Source organism: Dreissena polymorpha, chromosome 14 (genome assembly GCF_020536995.1).
Source record: "Dreissena polymorpha isolate Duluth1 chromosome 14, UMN_Dpol_1.0, whole genome shotgun sequence".
NCBI lineage: Eukaryota > Metazoa > Mollusca > Bivalvia > Myida > Dreissenidae > Dreissena > Dreissena polymorpha.
Genome location: NC_068368.1, coordinates 24,767,273 through 24,783,444, shown reverse-complemented (window position 1 = coordinate 24,783,444; position 16,172 = coordinate 24,767,273). Strand labels below are relative to the sequence as shown.

The window sequence follows — 16,172 nt, the reverse complement described above, 5'->3', positions numbered from 1 at the left end:
AATTTAATATGTTAAATTGCATTGTGTTTCACTACAAATTGAGATGAAAAAAAATGCCCATGTGATCAAAATTGGTTACACGCAAAGGTTAATGTTTAATTGTCACAACTTTCCACACATTGCGCTGTGTTGCATGAGGGGTATTGTCATCACTACTGTGACAGGATCTACTTTCAATTTGTTTCCAGTTTCCGTGTCTTCCTCAATAATCATTAGTATTCTCATTTACAAAATCTATTTGAACGAATGGCCTCTCAATTTCAGCTGTCTTATATTTTATTTGGTATATTACCTTTACAGGCTTTGGAAGATCTTCAGTCAGTGGAGACAGCATTTTCTGACCTCCATCAGAGATATGAACGTACCAAGGGAGTAGTGGAAGGTTTTAAGAAGGTACAAAAGCAACAACTAGGATCTCATAAACTTATATAGAATAGATATCTGGCTAAAGATAAAAAGAAGAGAAAATCCACTTTTTAGATACAATTGATTTTTATGCTTACTCATTCTTTCGAGACAAATTTATTTGACTTAAATCCTGACATCACTTTCTGTGTTAGTGTGTTTTTTTTACGAATGTGAAAAGTAAATTTATAGGATTGCAAACGAAATAATAAATAAGGCCTTTGTTGGATGTGAGACAAAGTTTCAGGTCATCACTGAACAGGGAGGCAATTTGCATACATGTCTTAACCAGGTTTTGCATAGCAGTTGAAAATCCTGCTTTTTAGCTTGGGATATGAAGGGGGGGATGGCATCAAGCAGGTGGTGTCTGTATTCAGTTTTCATTGAGCCAGGATGAGTGTGAGTAGGTTAATCCACAGCTATGATATGATTATAATACAGTGAAACTTTCTCAATAATCCCAATAAACAAACAAGCCAATCTTTAATATGTACCTCTCTCTGGGCAAAACAGGGATTAATGCATGCGCAAAAAGTGTTGTCCCATATTAGCCTGTGCAACCCTCGAGTGTAGTACAAAAGCCCTCATGGACATTAGCCCCTAGGACAAAAGCCCCTAGGACAAAAGCCCCTTAGGATATTAGCCCCTTAGGACATTTGCCCCTTCGGACAAAAGCCCCTTAGGACGTTAGCCCCTACCTTTTTTTAAAATTCATTTTATATATTAAATTTCATCTTTTTAAAAAGTAAATGCAATTAAAAGGTAGAAAATGATATACATATCAAGATGACATTATAAGATGTTTAGTTATAAAAAGACTCTGTGAATAGGATGCTCTTGTTTGGATCCGATCAAGCGCTGAGACACCTTTGCCGTTCAGATACCTGGTTTATGGATGGAACCCACCCCTCAGCACCAGGACTCTTTCAGCAACTCTACATAATTAGAGCACCACTTCGAGATTCTGCGGTGACCTGTGTCTACGCACTCCTGTCAGGAAAGACACAAGATACCTACACAGAACTGTTTGACGCTATATTGTCCAAGTGTGAGGCGATCGGCTGCAGCCCAGACCCACTGACGGTGATGACGGACTTTGAGCAAGCATCCATCCAGGCGGTGAGGAACACCTTCGGTTCCCATGTGTCAACCCAAGGATGTTTCTACCATCTGACTCAAAGCACCTGGAGGAAGATTCAGGACCTTGGGCTTGTGGAAGCATACAAGACTGACAACACAGTGAAGTTGTTCTGCGGCATGTTGGATGGACTAGCCTTTTTGCCCATGGAGGATGTTGCAAAAGGGATGACCCACCTACGGGATACTGCACCTGATTGCCTTGAAGGACTGCTCGACTATTTTGATAGAGTGTATGTTTCCGGCACCTTCCGCCGGATCCAGCCACCTGCAGGTCCAGAAGCAGATGTGCAGCCCGTTTGTGTCCGCAAAATTCCACCACTGTTCCCTCCTCCTCTTTGGAACGTGCACTTACAGACCTTGGACAACGAGCCTCAAACCAACAACCTCTGTGAGGCTTGGAACCACAGCTTCCAGAAACTCATCGGATATCATCACCCGTCGATCTGGACAGTGATAGACCACTTCAGAAAGGACCATGCCATGGTTGAAACTGCACTGTACCAGGATTCCCAAGGCCAACCACAGAGAAAACGAGTGAAGCGAGCCACAAAGAACATCCAGGAGCGCTTTCACAACTTGTGCCAGGATTACTCAGGAGGCAGAAAGACCCTTGCATGGAAGCAGTAATTAAGTGCTTCATGTGTTGTGTGCGTGTACTCTTACAGAAAACTAGATAATGTGACTATTATAATGTTCGTTGTGTCATAAGTGTAAACTTTCCTGTGCATTTTGTTCCTACTTAAATCTAACGATTCATAGAGTAGTGTTTTAATTGCCCTTTTGTTGACTCGTACACGTACCTGTTTGCAATCTTGTCATCTTGTTATTATGAAACAATAAATATTAAAAAATACTTCATAGTTAATTAATAAACCACCAATAGTAATAGTATAAAAGTAAAGAAATTGTGAAAACACTAAAATTTACGTGTTAACATAACATATTAATAAGTAATTACTTATGAAATAAAACAAATGAAATAAAAATACAACTTTTTAAAACACCTGGGGGCTAATCCCCGTGAGTGCACTTTTTTGAAGGGGCTATTGTCCTAGGGGCTTTTGTCCTAGGGGCTAATGTCCGAGAGGGCTTTTGTCCATACCCCGCAACCCTCACTGGCTTATAAGGGACAATACTTTCTGCTCTTATTGGGTTTTTGTTTAAAGGATTTCTCTTCTTATTGAAAATCCAGTTAAGGCGAAAAAATGTCATCCCAGATTAGCCTGTGTGTACTGCACAGGCTACTGTGTGTACTGCACAGGCTAATCTGGGAGGACACTTAACGCACATACTTTAAGCCCTGATTTTCCCAGAACAAGGCTCATACATTTCCTGTATTTCAATAGAATGAGGAGATACTCAAGAAGTGTGTGCAGGACTACCAGGACAGACTGAAGGCGGCAGATGAGAAGATGGCCTCCGTCATTCAGCAGGCAGAGGATAAGCTGGCACGGTATATAGTGGGATTTATTGTAATACAGTGAGCCGAGGAAAAAATTATCATGGTATATAGTGGGATTTATTGTAATACAGCAAGCCAAGGAAATAATTATCATGGTATATAGTGGGATTTATTGTAATACAGTGAGCCGAGGAAAAAATTATCATGGTATATAGTGGGATTTATTGTAATACAGTGAGCCGAGGAAAAAATTATCATGGTATATAGTGGGATTTATTGTAATACAGCAAGCCAAGGAAATAATTATCATGGTATATAGTGGGATTTATTGTAATACAGCAAGCCGAGGAAAAAATTATCACGGTATATAGTGGGATTTATTGTAATACAGCAGGTTGGGGATAAATTGGAACAGTATATAGTGGGATTCATTGTAATACAGCAGGCAAAGGATAACCGGGCATGGTATATAGTGATATTTTTTGTAATACAGTAGGCCGAGGTTAAACTAGCAGGGTATATAGTTGGATTTATTATAATACAGCAAGCTGAGGATAAACTGGCGCGGTACGTAGTGGAATTTATTGTAATACAGGAGGCGGATGATAAACTGGCACTGTATATAGTGCGATTTATTGTAATACAGCAGGGGGATGATAAACTAGCAGGGTATATTGTTAGATTTCTTATAATACAGCAAGCTGAGGATAAACTGGTACGGTATGTAGGGGGATTATTTATAGGGGCTTGTCAGTTAAAGGAGTCGATTGTGGAAATATATTGATGCATTTATTATTCTTTATTTAGTTTGTCAAAAGATATATACTACACAATTCAGTTGTCAGTTACTGGCACATCTAAATGTAAGTACACAATCACTTTCAATCACTTTACTGCTAAGATAAGCAAAGTTTGCTAAGGAAAATTTTGTGTAGATAAAATGAATGCTAAAATGTATTTGAATGAATGTTAAACACAGCAAACAAAGTAACAAATCATACGAGTTGCGCTTTGGGAAAACAAGGCTTGATGTATGTACATAAAGTATCCTCACAGATTAGCCTGTGCTCTCAACACAGGGTAATCAGTGACAACACTTTCTGCTTTTGTGGTATTTTTCGTTTAAAGGAAATCTCTTCTTAGCTAAAATTCAATTTAGATGAAAAGGGTCATCTCTGATAAGCCTGTGCAGACTGCACTGGCTAGTCTGGGACGACACATGAATTAAACCCTGTTTTTGCAGAGCAACTCATATATATTCATTTGAATTTTTAATCTGTGACAGGGCTAGTGATGAGATGGAGAAATTGCGTAAATCTACGAGTACAGAAGTGGCTCGACTGGAGGCAGCCACTAAGAAAGCAGATCTGAAAATACAAGGCCTTCAGAGGAGCTTGGAACAAAAGGTACTGGTGAATAGATTAAATTAAAAAAGTATATGGTTAGTCATGCTATGGGAAAACTGGGCTTTATGCAGTTGTGTGAAGTGCAAATGCTTCTAAAATAGTATAGGAAATTAATATTTAAGTAAATGTCATGAAAAAAACGAAAGTTGTTTGTATTTCCCGATGTTGCTTGATGTTGAAATTTCATTTCAAAATAACATAACTCGATTCTTCAGTCAAATAAACTAGCCAATGAAAACATTAAAAAGGTACATTACACATGTATCAGTATAAGAAAGAAATATAAGTAATTGCAGAAAACAAGATGTAGAATATGATAAATGCTTTTTTAGATGTTTTAAGTACTAAAGTATAACACTATAATAATTTCAGTTAGGAATACAAAGATGCAAATTTCCCTTTAAAAAGGCCACCAATTTACAATGCAATAGAAATCTTTTGTATATTTTTATGTTCATGTTTTATTATCAATTTCATGGGATTTATCTGTGTTTAACCCTTTCCCACTCAGAAGCAAAGTGAAAACTGCTTTTGCAACCAGCATAAAACCAGAACAGTGTGCGAGCAACTCGCAGTCTGTTCAGGTTTTATGCTGTTTGCTGCTCATCAGTATATAAGGGTTGGAAATATAGCCTTTAACACTTGAATATAGTAAGTAATGTATTAAATTAAATAACTACACTAATGTGACTACAAATGCGTCAAAATACGTATCTTAGTCGCAAAGGGTTAACATGTAGCAATAACTGGTGGTCCATTTCATTTCAGATTCAAGAGAATAGTGAACTCACCGCCATATGTGATGAACTTATAGCCAAGGTTGGTGATTAAGGTGAGTGATAGAGCAGTTCAATAGACAGCTTGTGTGGCTGGGAAAACTGACAACGTGAAAACCATGACAACAAAGTAACTGTGAGAAAGTTGTGTTATTGGCCATCGTGTGAATTTTTTTTACTTTAGGGTTTGTTTTCTTGGATTTAGACTCAGTGTTGTGCAGTTTAAAAAATTATAGATTGAGCAACAAATGTTTGGCTGTTTACTCTCCTGAAGCCAATGTCTTTAAATATATCTCAATTTCCGTAGTTGTTTTTGGTGAAAATAGTAGCCAATGAAAAAGAATTGCTGGGTTGGAGATTAATTTTCATTGGCTAGATTTTAAAGTGAAATCATTGTAGATTTTTTTTGTATTCATTGGTCTGTCAAATTAAGTGTTATTGACCTCAAATCATGGAGTCATTTTTCAATTGCTTGTGTACTTATTTTTAAAATTGTTCATATCAGTTGAACTTATTTTTACTCCGAATATTGTTTCGTTTATCATGTATGTTGGTACTAGTAGGAATATACAAATTACATTTATTATAAAAATTGTTTATTACAAGTTAAGGAAAAACAAAAGTATTTAAAGATTCTGTCTAAAATTGATGGTGAACTTGATAAACCCTGCATGTAATTAATAAAATATTAAAACATGTTCTTTTAATTTTTACTTTAAATATTGATAAAATGTATTCATATTTATTGATTTACCGGTATTTTATATTCACAAAAAATTGGTCATACAAATATTAAACCATGTTCTGTGATGTAGTCTGTAGGTAAAACCATTAGTCAAGCTAGGATTATTTTATCAGAATAAAATATCCACAGTTGTAAAATAGACATTTGCTTCAGCAATATTTTCACTGTTTGATAATTGTTTAGGGGCTTTCAGCATAGCTTTTCCTTATTTATTGATGATTTTCAAGAATATGTAACCATATTTTTAGCTCATTTTGAACAAACCATTTTATGGAAAAAAAGCTTTATTGATTAACGTAAACCTTTCAGTTATTATGTTATGAAGCGTTTTTTAACACTGAAGAGCCTAAAATTCAGTAAACTGCTTACAGTCTTGTGTGTTATCAGTCGTTCTTGCAAGTATAACTACAACATGCTATAAATTGTGTTCAATTTAATTATCAGCTCATTCTTTTGGTGCGTTAGTTGATCATATCAATATTTATTTAAATTATGTAAGAAAGTTATTTTGTTTATATTCTTACATTTATATCATGCTTGCAGATTTTGCCTTGTGCTCATATAGTGCTAAGTTCAAGTACAATTAAGTCACCCATTTGTGTGTAAAAATATGTCCTGATTTGTCTCGACATTGTTATGAACTGTGTTTTGCATAAATCAGCTTGATTTAGGAAATGGTTTATGTCACTTTTTTCCTGAGCCTAATTATAACACTGCTTTTTAAAGCGTGAATGTCTATGGGGTGTTTAAAGCCACACACCTTGAAATGAAGTACCTATTAATCAATACATATAGATGCAATTTGAAAGTGTGCAAAATTGTACTTAAATCTATAGCCTAGTAAGCAAGTAATTTATTTATTTTTTTAATTTTAAAACCGAAAGTAGGATTTCTATACGTATTCGTCCATTTCGACAAACACGATTATTTTTAAGTTATAAAGCGCAAAAAAGACAACTTTCTACCTTGTAACCACCAGATATATTTTAATTGACGTAGATAAAATTAAATCTATAGCATAGTTAGCAAGTAATTTATTATTATTCAAACAGTTCGTTTTTAAAACCGAAAGAAGGATTTCTAGACGTATACGTCCATTTTCAACAAACGTGATTATTTTTAAGTTTTAAAGCGCAAAAGAGAAGTATTTCTACCTTGTTACCACCAGATATATTCTAATTGGCATAGATTAAATATGTTTCTTATTTATACTTAAATTTTCTATGTCGTGTATTTCATTTCAGGGTGTGTGGCTTTAAAAGAAATAGAATCTTACAAGTACTTTGATTTCACATTCAATTTGTCTAATGAAGTATTATAATTTGTAAATATGTGTAAATCTCTTTACAGTCTAATAACCAACAGAAGATGCAAATAAAAGTTACCAATTCAAAAAACACTCGAATAACAGTGTTATGTAACACATGAACGAAATTTAAAAAAAAATACAGGAAATAAAATGGGAAAGATGTGAATGTTTTCAAAAGTTGTCTCCATACATAAACAAATTTGTGACGATCGTGTTTATTGGTAGAATGTTTACGTAAAAAAATTAATTTAATGTAGCCAATGATACAGTTTCATATGTTTCTCATTTTTGTACAATAAGTTTTATTATTATGTAAAAGCAGTTGAGTGTTTTTGTAATTTGCAAAGAAGTAATCTCATTATATTTGCTGTTTCCATGTGTTTGGTTTACTCTAAAACCGGTATTCATTAATGTATTAATGCAAGAATAAATTTGCACAGTCTAAACTGCATGGAGTAGAAACTATCATTGCAAAATGTAAACTGGTGTGTAAACATTTGTATATAAGTATAAGACATTAAAGATATTTACATGAAATGTTCATATTTTGCACTCAAAATCCAATTACATAATTGTTTCATCGCTGTTGTTATTATATTGTTAAGCTAGTACAACAGTTTGTATTCATAGTATTAAAAGTATAAATAAATGAGCTCATAATATTACAGGTGAAGGTATTTTATACATTGTGTATCTCTGCCAAGCACTTGTTAATTATGTTCTTTGAAACTTGTTACTTTCTTGGACAATTTATCAAAGATGTGAATCATTGTATTTATGCATTTAGACACAACGTAGGTCAACATAAGGAAGTTAGATCTTCACATTTCCAGTTACAGCGTTATATCTATGTATGCTTGATGCCTTGTTTGTGATAACGTGTTACTCTTATTGTTACTGTAATATGTGTCCAGATTTTACGCCTGTTTCAATATTGCTACCTTTATTGTATATAGTTTGTATGCTGATTGTTTCATCTTGTAAAATGCTTTTTCTGTATGGGTACATGTTTATGCATTCAGGGTTTTATTTAGGAATTTCCTTTACTGATAATATTACTTTAAATAAATGGGTATTCTTTAGACCAATGTTCATAAAAATGCCCTAAAAAGTCCTTTTTATGCCCCTGAAGGAGGGCATATAGTGATCGGACTGTCTGTCCTTCCGTCACACTTTGCATTTAGGTTTCGCATTTAGGTTTCGAAAAATGCTCATAACTTCTATGTCCCTTCACGTAGCAACTTGATATTTGGCATGCATGTGTATCTCATGGAGCTGCACATTTCATCATTCAAGGTCAAAGGTAAAAAAAAAATGTATCAAAGCAGCGCAGTAGGGGGCATTGTGTTTCTGACAAACACATATCTTGTTTATTTTTGGGGTTATGCATTCAAGTGTAAAAATGTTTTAACTAAAACTATACTATTTTTGTTAGAAATTGCTTAATCATATTATATATTTAAAACAGTGCTTTTCCTTCAACTTTGCATTTCGCAGATCTTTTCAGTTTGTTGTGTTTGTCTTTTCTTAAAAAATAATGATCAGGTCCAAATTCATGTATTTTAAGTGAAAAAAATTGGTATTTATAATTATATGTCTGCTGTCAATTATATTAACTTTTAATGTGGTTTTTTGAACTATAAAATACCATTTGCTATAGTAACAATTATATGAAAACCAACTTAGTTTTCATATGTTTTGGGGCAATTATGTTTGAGACACAATAAAGAGCTCAGTATATATTTTGCAGTTGTTTTAATTGCATGTGTTAGTTTTGTGTTGAACAGCTAAATCAGCTGCGAAGTAAATGGTTGATGCGGACAGTTGTTTGTTAGAATTCGTACAATAGTTACGTAAATCCGTAATTGATATGATAAATAGTGAGTTGTAAACGTGCTGCAGTTGCAAAAAAGCACTGATTATGTTACTGCTGTTATAGTAACACCATAACTGTATCTATGACTTAAATAAAACAATAAATACATTGTAATGACTCGTTTGATTTCCTTTCCACATTAAGTTGTACATTTTTTCCAAACGGAACACACATTTCGGTCCTGTTTAAATACCGGTAATTAATTTTGAGTTATACAAATGTGTCTCGTTCTGAGAAATTGGGCTTAATGCATGTGCGTGAAGTGTCGTCCCAGATTAGCCTGTGCAGTCCGCATAGGCTAATCAGGGACGACAATTTCCCTCTAAATTGGATTTTTGCTAAGAAGAGACTTCATTTAAACAAAAAATGTCTTAAAAGCGGAAATTGTCGTCCCTGATTAGCCTGTGCGGACTGCACATGCTAATCTGGGACGACATGTTACGCACATGCATTATGCCCATTTTTCACAGAACAAGGCTCAAATATATGAGCGGACTGCACAGGCTATTCTGGCACGATGCTTATTGTAAACGCATTGCGTCTGGTTTTACCAGAGAACGGCACATATTATTTTATAAATGTATGAACAGCATCTAACGCGGATGCTAATTTTATCCAACTGCATGAAACGAGTTACATATGCTGTAGACTGTTGTTCCAGATTCAATTTTTAGCAAAACACGATGCAACAACTGTGGCTCGACTGGTCATTGTCGGCTCGGGTCGTACTTAAATGTACCCCGGGTACTCTTAAGTATTCTTTAATGTACCAGAGTTTTTTTCCCGCCAAAAAACAATGTCGTTTAAGTGATAATATGCCTATAATGGGCATCTAATAGTTTAAAGGTGTCTATCGCAACCGTTGTTTATTTTTGGTGTTTTCACTTCATATACACTTATATTTGTTAATGCAGCATCAACATACTAAAACAATATCCCGGAAAGAGAAAAATAATGCATTTGAATATCAACCGTACTTTCGTTTGACAACTGATCAGGCATGTACGATGTGAGCCTAAATTTAGTTTTAGTGCAGATTCGTTCATACGACACAAAGACACATTTTTGTTTTACGGATCATTTCGGCTTAGAGGACTGGGTGAGTCATGTAAAATATCGAATATAAAATATATTTTTAATAAATAACTGATAGCAAGAAAAGTTGCAGATAATTGGTCAGTAACCACATTTTAACTAACTCTTTTAACCTGTTAATTCCTTTCAGCTCAATTCGACAGTGAACAATGCCCATAATATCACTTTAAACGCGCTACGGAATACGAAAAAATCTCAACAATAACTGCCTCAAAATGCTTTTTGACGATGCTGGAACAGCATCGTCCAAGGTATCATAGCCATGAAAAAAAATCACAATGGCGACCTATGTAAAAGACCGAGCCAGTCCGATTGAGATAACTCGATTTTTCAGTTACTTCCCTTTTGCATTCGCCACTGCGTAGGAGATTGCTCGTCATTGATAACATTCTCCTAGCAGAGTTGTCGTTCGTGTTTCAACATTTAACAATGGCTGCCCCCATGAGAGTCTCGATTCAAAACTTTCTTACTGCATAAATTGGCTTGTTTCGCTATTAAGAAGCTGTCATTTAGGATATATGAATTATTTATTCACTAAATCTCCGCTTATGACAACAATAGTTGGAATTCGAAGGATATATACTCAATGTGAATGAAGGACTTTCTGGATCGTAACAGCTTGACACGGCAAAACTGGCATACTGGTATTTTTAGTTATCAATATAAGTCACATTGTGCTTTATAAATTGTATTCGAGCATTTTGCGACTTATTGAATGACTATGATACCCGATATCAACATTTCATCGGGGATTTGCAGATCACCAAGCTGTCCTGTAATTCAACATTGATTTCAAACTCTTTACTGGTTTGTACCCTCTCTTAGTGTTAGTACTTTTTATCATTTTAAAGTTAAATGAACTGTGTCACAGTAAAAGAGACATTAAGGCGAGTGTGGCCAGTTTGGATCTAGATCAGCCTGCAGTCGCTTGAAAGCTGTTTGCTTAAAAGCGTTTTTCTGACAATAAATAATTTAATTGGATACTGATTTGACTGCGCTTTTCCTGTGACCTGGCTCAAATAATAGAATTATCATTAATCAAATTATTTATTTCGAACATTAATCAATTGTTTTTCTTGTCCCTCGGGATCAATGACTCCAGCACTTTCCTGTTGAGAATTGAATACTGCTAAGGCAATGCTAGGGGGCGTGAGAGATGTTGCACCTTCCAGTATCGCTCGATTGTTCATTGTCGGCTCGGGTACTACGTACATGTACCCCAGGTACTCTTAAGTATACTTACATGTATCCCGGGTACGGTAAATATACTAAAATGTACCCGGGAAATTTAACCCTCAATCAGTCGTTGTCGACTATTTTTTTGTAATAATTATATATACACATTTATGTCAATTTTCTGTAGAATGGCCTCTATATTATCGGAACACATACTCAAAAAGCATGTTGATGCAGTGTTTTTTGAAGAGAAGTGTGTTTAAGATAATCGGTTGCGCGTTTTACGACATCGGATTTTGGGCGCGAATACAACTCGGGTACAGTCTAATATGGACCGAGTACAATTACGTTTATTTACCGTACCTGGGGTACATGTAAGTATACTAAGAGTACCCAGGGTACATGTAAGTATACTTAAGAGTACCCAGGGTACATGTAAGTAGTACCAGAGCCGACAATGACCAATCAAGCTCCATTATCCCTCATGAACCGACTCAAAAAATCGAGTCGGCAATATTTGACTTAATTTTTGGTTTGGTTGCTCTCGAGGGATCGAAAATTTCAGAATCTTCCTAAAACCCCTACGGGTTTGATTCCCAGAAGCGACATTGAAAACTAGCATACTTTGTTATCTAAAAAGGCTGCTAAACCTGATATACAATGATAATGTGAATTTTCTCTCACATGATGTTCATCAGTCATATTATATTAAAACTTACAGCAGTAGTAAACAAATGGACAATAATTAATGAACGCATCTTTCATTTGTCTTTGACACTTTGATTTTGACATGGCCTAGATTTAAATATGTGACTGGACTTTACCAGCACTCTTGTAACAGAGCTAAAGTTTAAATGTACCATTGAAGATCACCTAAATCCAGATTTGCTATTATAGACGTGTGAAAAGTTTTAAGGGTGTGACAAGTAAGCAAAAATTGGTCATTACCCAGAGGCCACAACTGGTCTATGACTGTATTAAAACAAGAAAAATCAGTGCCTGATTTAGATTTCCTTAGATAGTTCAATAAAAACTAGTTTCATAAGCCTGGTAACAGTTTAACGGTAATGCTACCAATGTGTCACACCAGGGCATTGAATTTGAAATCTAGGACATGCATGGTCATTTCTTCATGAAATCAGGACACAAAATTGTATTTTAAGTCCTTAATTGACCTGGCTATAGTTCTCAGATTATTATAAGCTCAATCATTATATTTATATCATTATTTATGCTTTGTGTATTGTAAACATATACACAATCATGCAGTTACATGATAGCAATAAATAATATCAAAGCTACCCATACTATAAAGGTCATTGACAAAGCCTATGGTCAAAATGTGAACACATTGAGTGTAATCGCCCTCTCGTGCCAGCAAAAACAACACGTTGACAGGTTGTCATTTTTGACAGTTCTACTTTCACTTTCATTTTGTGATATCAAACTATTAACAATTATGTGGCTGAGAAAAATATCGCCATCGCCCGGTAGGGTGGCCTATATCAGTTGAACTGTCAGTCAGTCAGTGTGTCAGTCTGTCCGTCCGTCCGAAAACTTTAATGGCCATAACTTTTTTAATATTGAACATAGCAACTTGATATTTGGCATACATGTGCATCTCATGGAGCTGCACATTTTCAGTTGTGAAAGGTGAAGGTGAAGGTCATTCTTCAAGGGCAAATGTCAAATATAAAGCGTCTGTCTGTCTGTCCGAAAACTTTAACATTGGCCATAATTTTTTCAATATTGGCGTGCATGCGTATCTCATAGAGTTGCACATATTGACTGGTGAAAGGTCAAGGTCATCCGTCAAGGTCAAAGGTCAAATTTTGCAATATTGAAGATAGCAACTCCATATTCCGCATGCATGTGTATGTCATGGAGCTGCACATTTTGAGTGGTGAAAGGTCAAGGTCATCCTTCAAGGTCAAAGGTAAAATATATGGCTTCTTAGCTGCGCAGCAGGGGGCATTGCGTTTCACAAACACAGCTCTTGTTTAATATATTTTCTGCACATTTCTTAAAAAAACTTACATCAATACACGATTTTCTTCGTTAATTCAATCATTCCTGACAGACTTGTGTACATATTTCGCTTACATTTTGACGCGCGTAGGTAGGACCGCATTACCGCTTCCGAAATGTGTATTCATACTATTGCCTTCGAGGAACTTATCTGATGTTTGAAGGAAAGGGCCGAAAATGTGCGAGTGTGGGTCAAGTTCCCCACAGGTACTACTTTCCCGTTCCCCCATTTTTTTCCGTACTTAAAATTTTTCGTACCCAATTTTTTTTCGTACCCAATTTTTTTTTCGAACCCATTTTTTTTTTCATCCCCAATTTTTTGTTCGTACCCAAAAATTTTTCGGTCCCAATTTTTTTGTTCCCAAATATTTTTTCGTACCCAAATTTGATTTCATACCCAATTTTTTTTCGCATTTTTTTTTTACCAAATTTATTTTTCGTACCAACATACACAATTTATTGTGGTGATTGTGGTGATGTAGATAAACTTAACTTGATGATTTAAATCCATCCTCTCAAAAGCATCGTCACACCAGTACTGTCAGTACTTTGATTTACGTAGGATTTCGGTAATATAGAAGCCATTTAACAGAATATTGACATAAATATGAACATAATTAATTAATAAAAAATAGCCGACAACGACTAATTTAGCGTTAGAATTCCCGGGAACGTTTCAGTACATTTACCGTACCCAGGGTACATGTAAGTATGCGTATGAGAACCCGGGGTACATTAAAGTAGTACCCGAGCCGACAATGACCAATCGAGCCACGTCGAGCACACCTGTGCATGTTATAATGATTCATTTTTTAGCAAAACGCGATGCAACAACTGTGCCTGTTATAATGTAAAAAAAGACAAGCAGAGGTCATTCAATCCTTCAAAGTGTGAAGTCATGCATATCTCGAATGAGCGGCATCCAAAATATTCAGGGTACGTACATGTAGTTCATGGAAAGAAGCGTGAACCAGTAAAGAAAGACAGATGGCCATGGAGACACAATCTCGGACAACATGTCTTGGAAACCTCTTGTAGCTGCAGTCGCCCTGAAGGCAAGCAACAGCCTAGGCTTCCTGAGGCGCAACCTACCCTGCCTCCCACCTTGTCTAAAAGCCCGGACGTTCGCCAATTTAGTGCGATCCATATCGGGTTACGCTGCAACTGCAAGGGGGCCCTCGCACACAAACATACATGACGCTACGTGAAAGGCGAATACAGGAGTACAAACAACAGCTCACGGATGATAGCAGACATCAGATGGCAGCCCCTAGACAGACTCCAAACAGCCAAGGTCACTATGATGTGCCGAATCATTAACAACTTGATTGATATTCAATCTGACCCCTACCTCCGCCCTCCTACATAGTCCATAAAAGGCAACAGTATCAGGTACATCATTTCACTCAATCTCTTGCACGACGGTTCTTAGATTTCATTCACCTCTGTGATGGGCTCAGAACGGACTATTTTTATGAGAGCGTCTCATTCATGTCATGACCCAACCTCCGCGCAATATTTGACGGGAACCAGCATAGCAGAATCAAATCTAATGTATGTTAGTGCAAGTAACGACAACTCTGCGTGGGGATTGGTTGCAGAGGTGTATGTGAGAGCTAGGAACAACAACTCTGCGTGAAGATTGCATTCCACTCTGAAGAACAGACTGCCTCAGACACTCCTACTTCCCGTCAACAACAAGACTGTGAAATCAGCTGTCAAACCGCTGTGACGGCTCCCAGTCTTTGACGAATTCAAGGAAGAGATGGCACTAAACATAGGTCACCAATGACTTTATAAATAGTTTTAAATATCCGTTTAGCTGCACCACACCGCGACTCTTGAACTGTTTACTTTTACGTCAATGTCCCAGAGAGACTCGTGGGCAATGCATGAATAAGACGAAGAAGACAGAACGGAGTTCAATCATTGCTTCATTTCATACGTTATCAAAATTGTAACCTTTACAGAGATGTGTTTACAGTTTGGCAATATAACAACACAAAATGCCATGGGTTCTTATAACTTCTTACAAATATACATTCATTATACATATTATTGAAACAAACGAAAGAACCACATTGACTATGAAAAAACGATGAGAGTCGATTCGTGTACGGATTATCCTTCATCAAGATCGGTAAGATAAAATGATTGAAACGCTTTTCATATGAGCCTTTCGTTAAAACAAAATGCGAACTGTAAACAGAAAAAGCATGAATTTTGCAATTGAAAAAGTGCATTTTGCTTCCAGAGGACCCAGATCTAGAGAAGGTCATTTAAAAAATAACGGTTTTTCTTGCAATTTTATTGCAGGATATGTCACGAATCGTATTGATGTTAGTTCATACATTGAATTATTATTTCAATGTAAGTAAATATGTGAACATGTCCCTTTTATGTGTGCAGCTTATTTACCAATAATCCATGCAGAATTGTCGTTCCTTGCTCCCAGTGAATGTAATGTAACCGTCGTGCATGCTTATTTCAATCGTGTGCTTATTTACAAGAACTCGTCGCTGTTAATGGATTTTCCGATAAGTCAAAGAACATTTGCCTGTTTAATGTTTTACGATATTAATGCAGAATCATAATTTAAGCTGATGTTTCAACTGTACATATAATTCTACGACCATCAAGACACCGAATTAAGTTGTACTAACTAAATAGATCGTCTCGAAATACACATTGTCGTCACAATTAGACGTGGTCGTATTCGCTCATGTTTTGCAAATGTTTATTGAATTTCCTTAAGATTTTAGTGCGTGTTTGAGCATTTCGATTATAAATTGTGCTTACTCGCAAATACGATTC

The 16,172-nt window shown here is 35.9% G+C and overlaps 1 protein-coding gene across 30 annotated transcripts in view; it reads left to right on the top strand.

The window, feature by feature from the left end:
* Positions 1 to 6,370, top strand: part of LOC127858832 (transforming acidic coiled-coil-containing protein 3-like) — a 164,936-nt gene extending 158,566 nt beyond the window's left edge. For 25 of the 30 annotated variants that reach the window (XM_052396127.1, XM_052396132.1, XM_052396154.1 and 22 more), the window contains 4 exons: positions 301 to 393; positions 2,892 to 2,998; positions 4,233 to 4,353; positions 5,122 to 5,970. In XM_052396127.1, coding sequence (XP_052252087.1) covers positions 301 to 393; positions 2,892 to 2,998; positions 4,233 to 4,353; positions 5,122 to 5,184 — 384 coding nt within the window. In that variant the 3' untranslated portion in view covers positions 5,185 to 5,970. Of the gene's footprint in view, positions 1 to 300; positions 394 to 2,891; positions 2,999 to 4,232; positions 4,354 to 5,121 lie in introns of all 30 variants that reach the window. The other 5 variants (XM_052396137.1, XM_052396139.1, XR_008039076.1 and 2 more) reach the window with 5 other exon arrangements.
* The last annotated feature ends 9,802 nt before the right edge of the window (positions 6,371 to 16,172 follow it).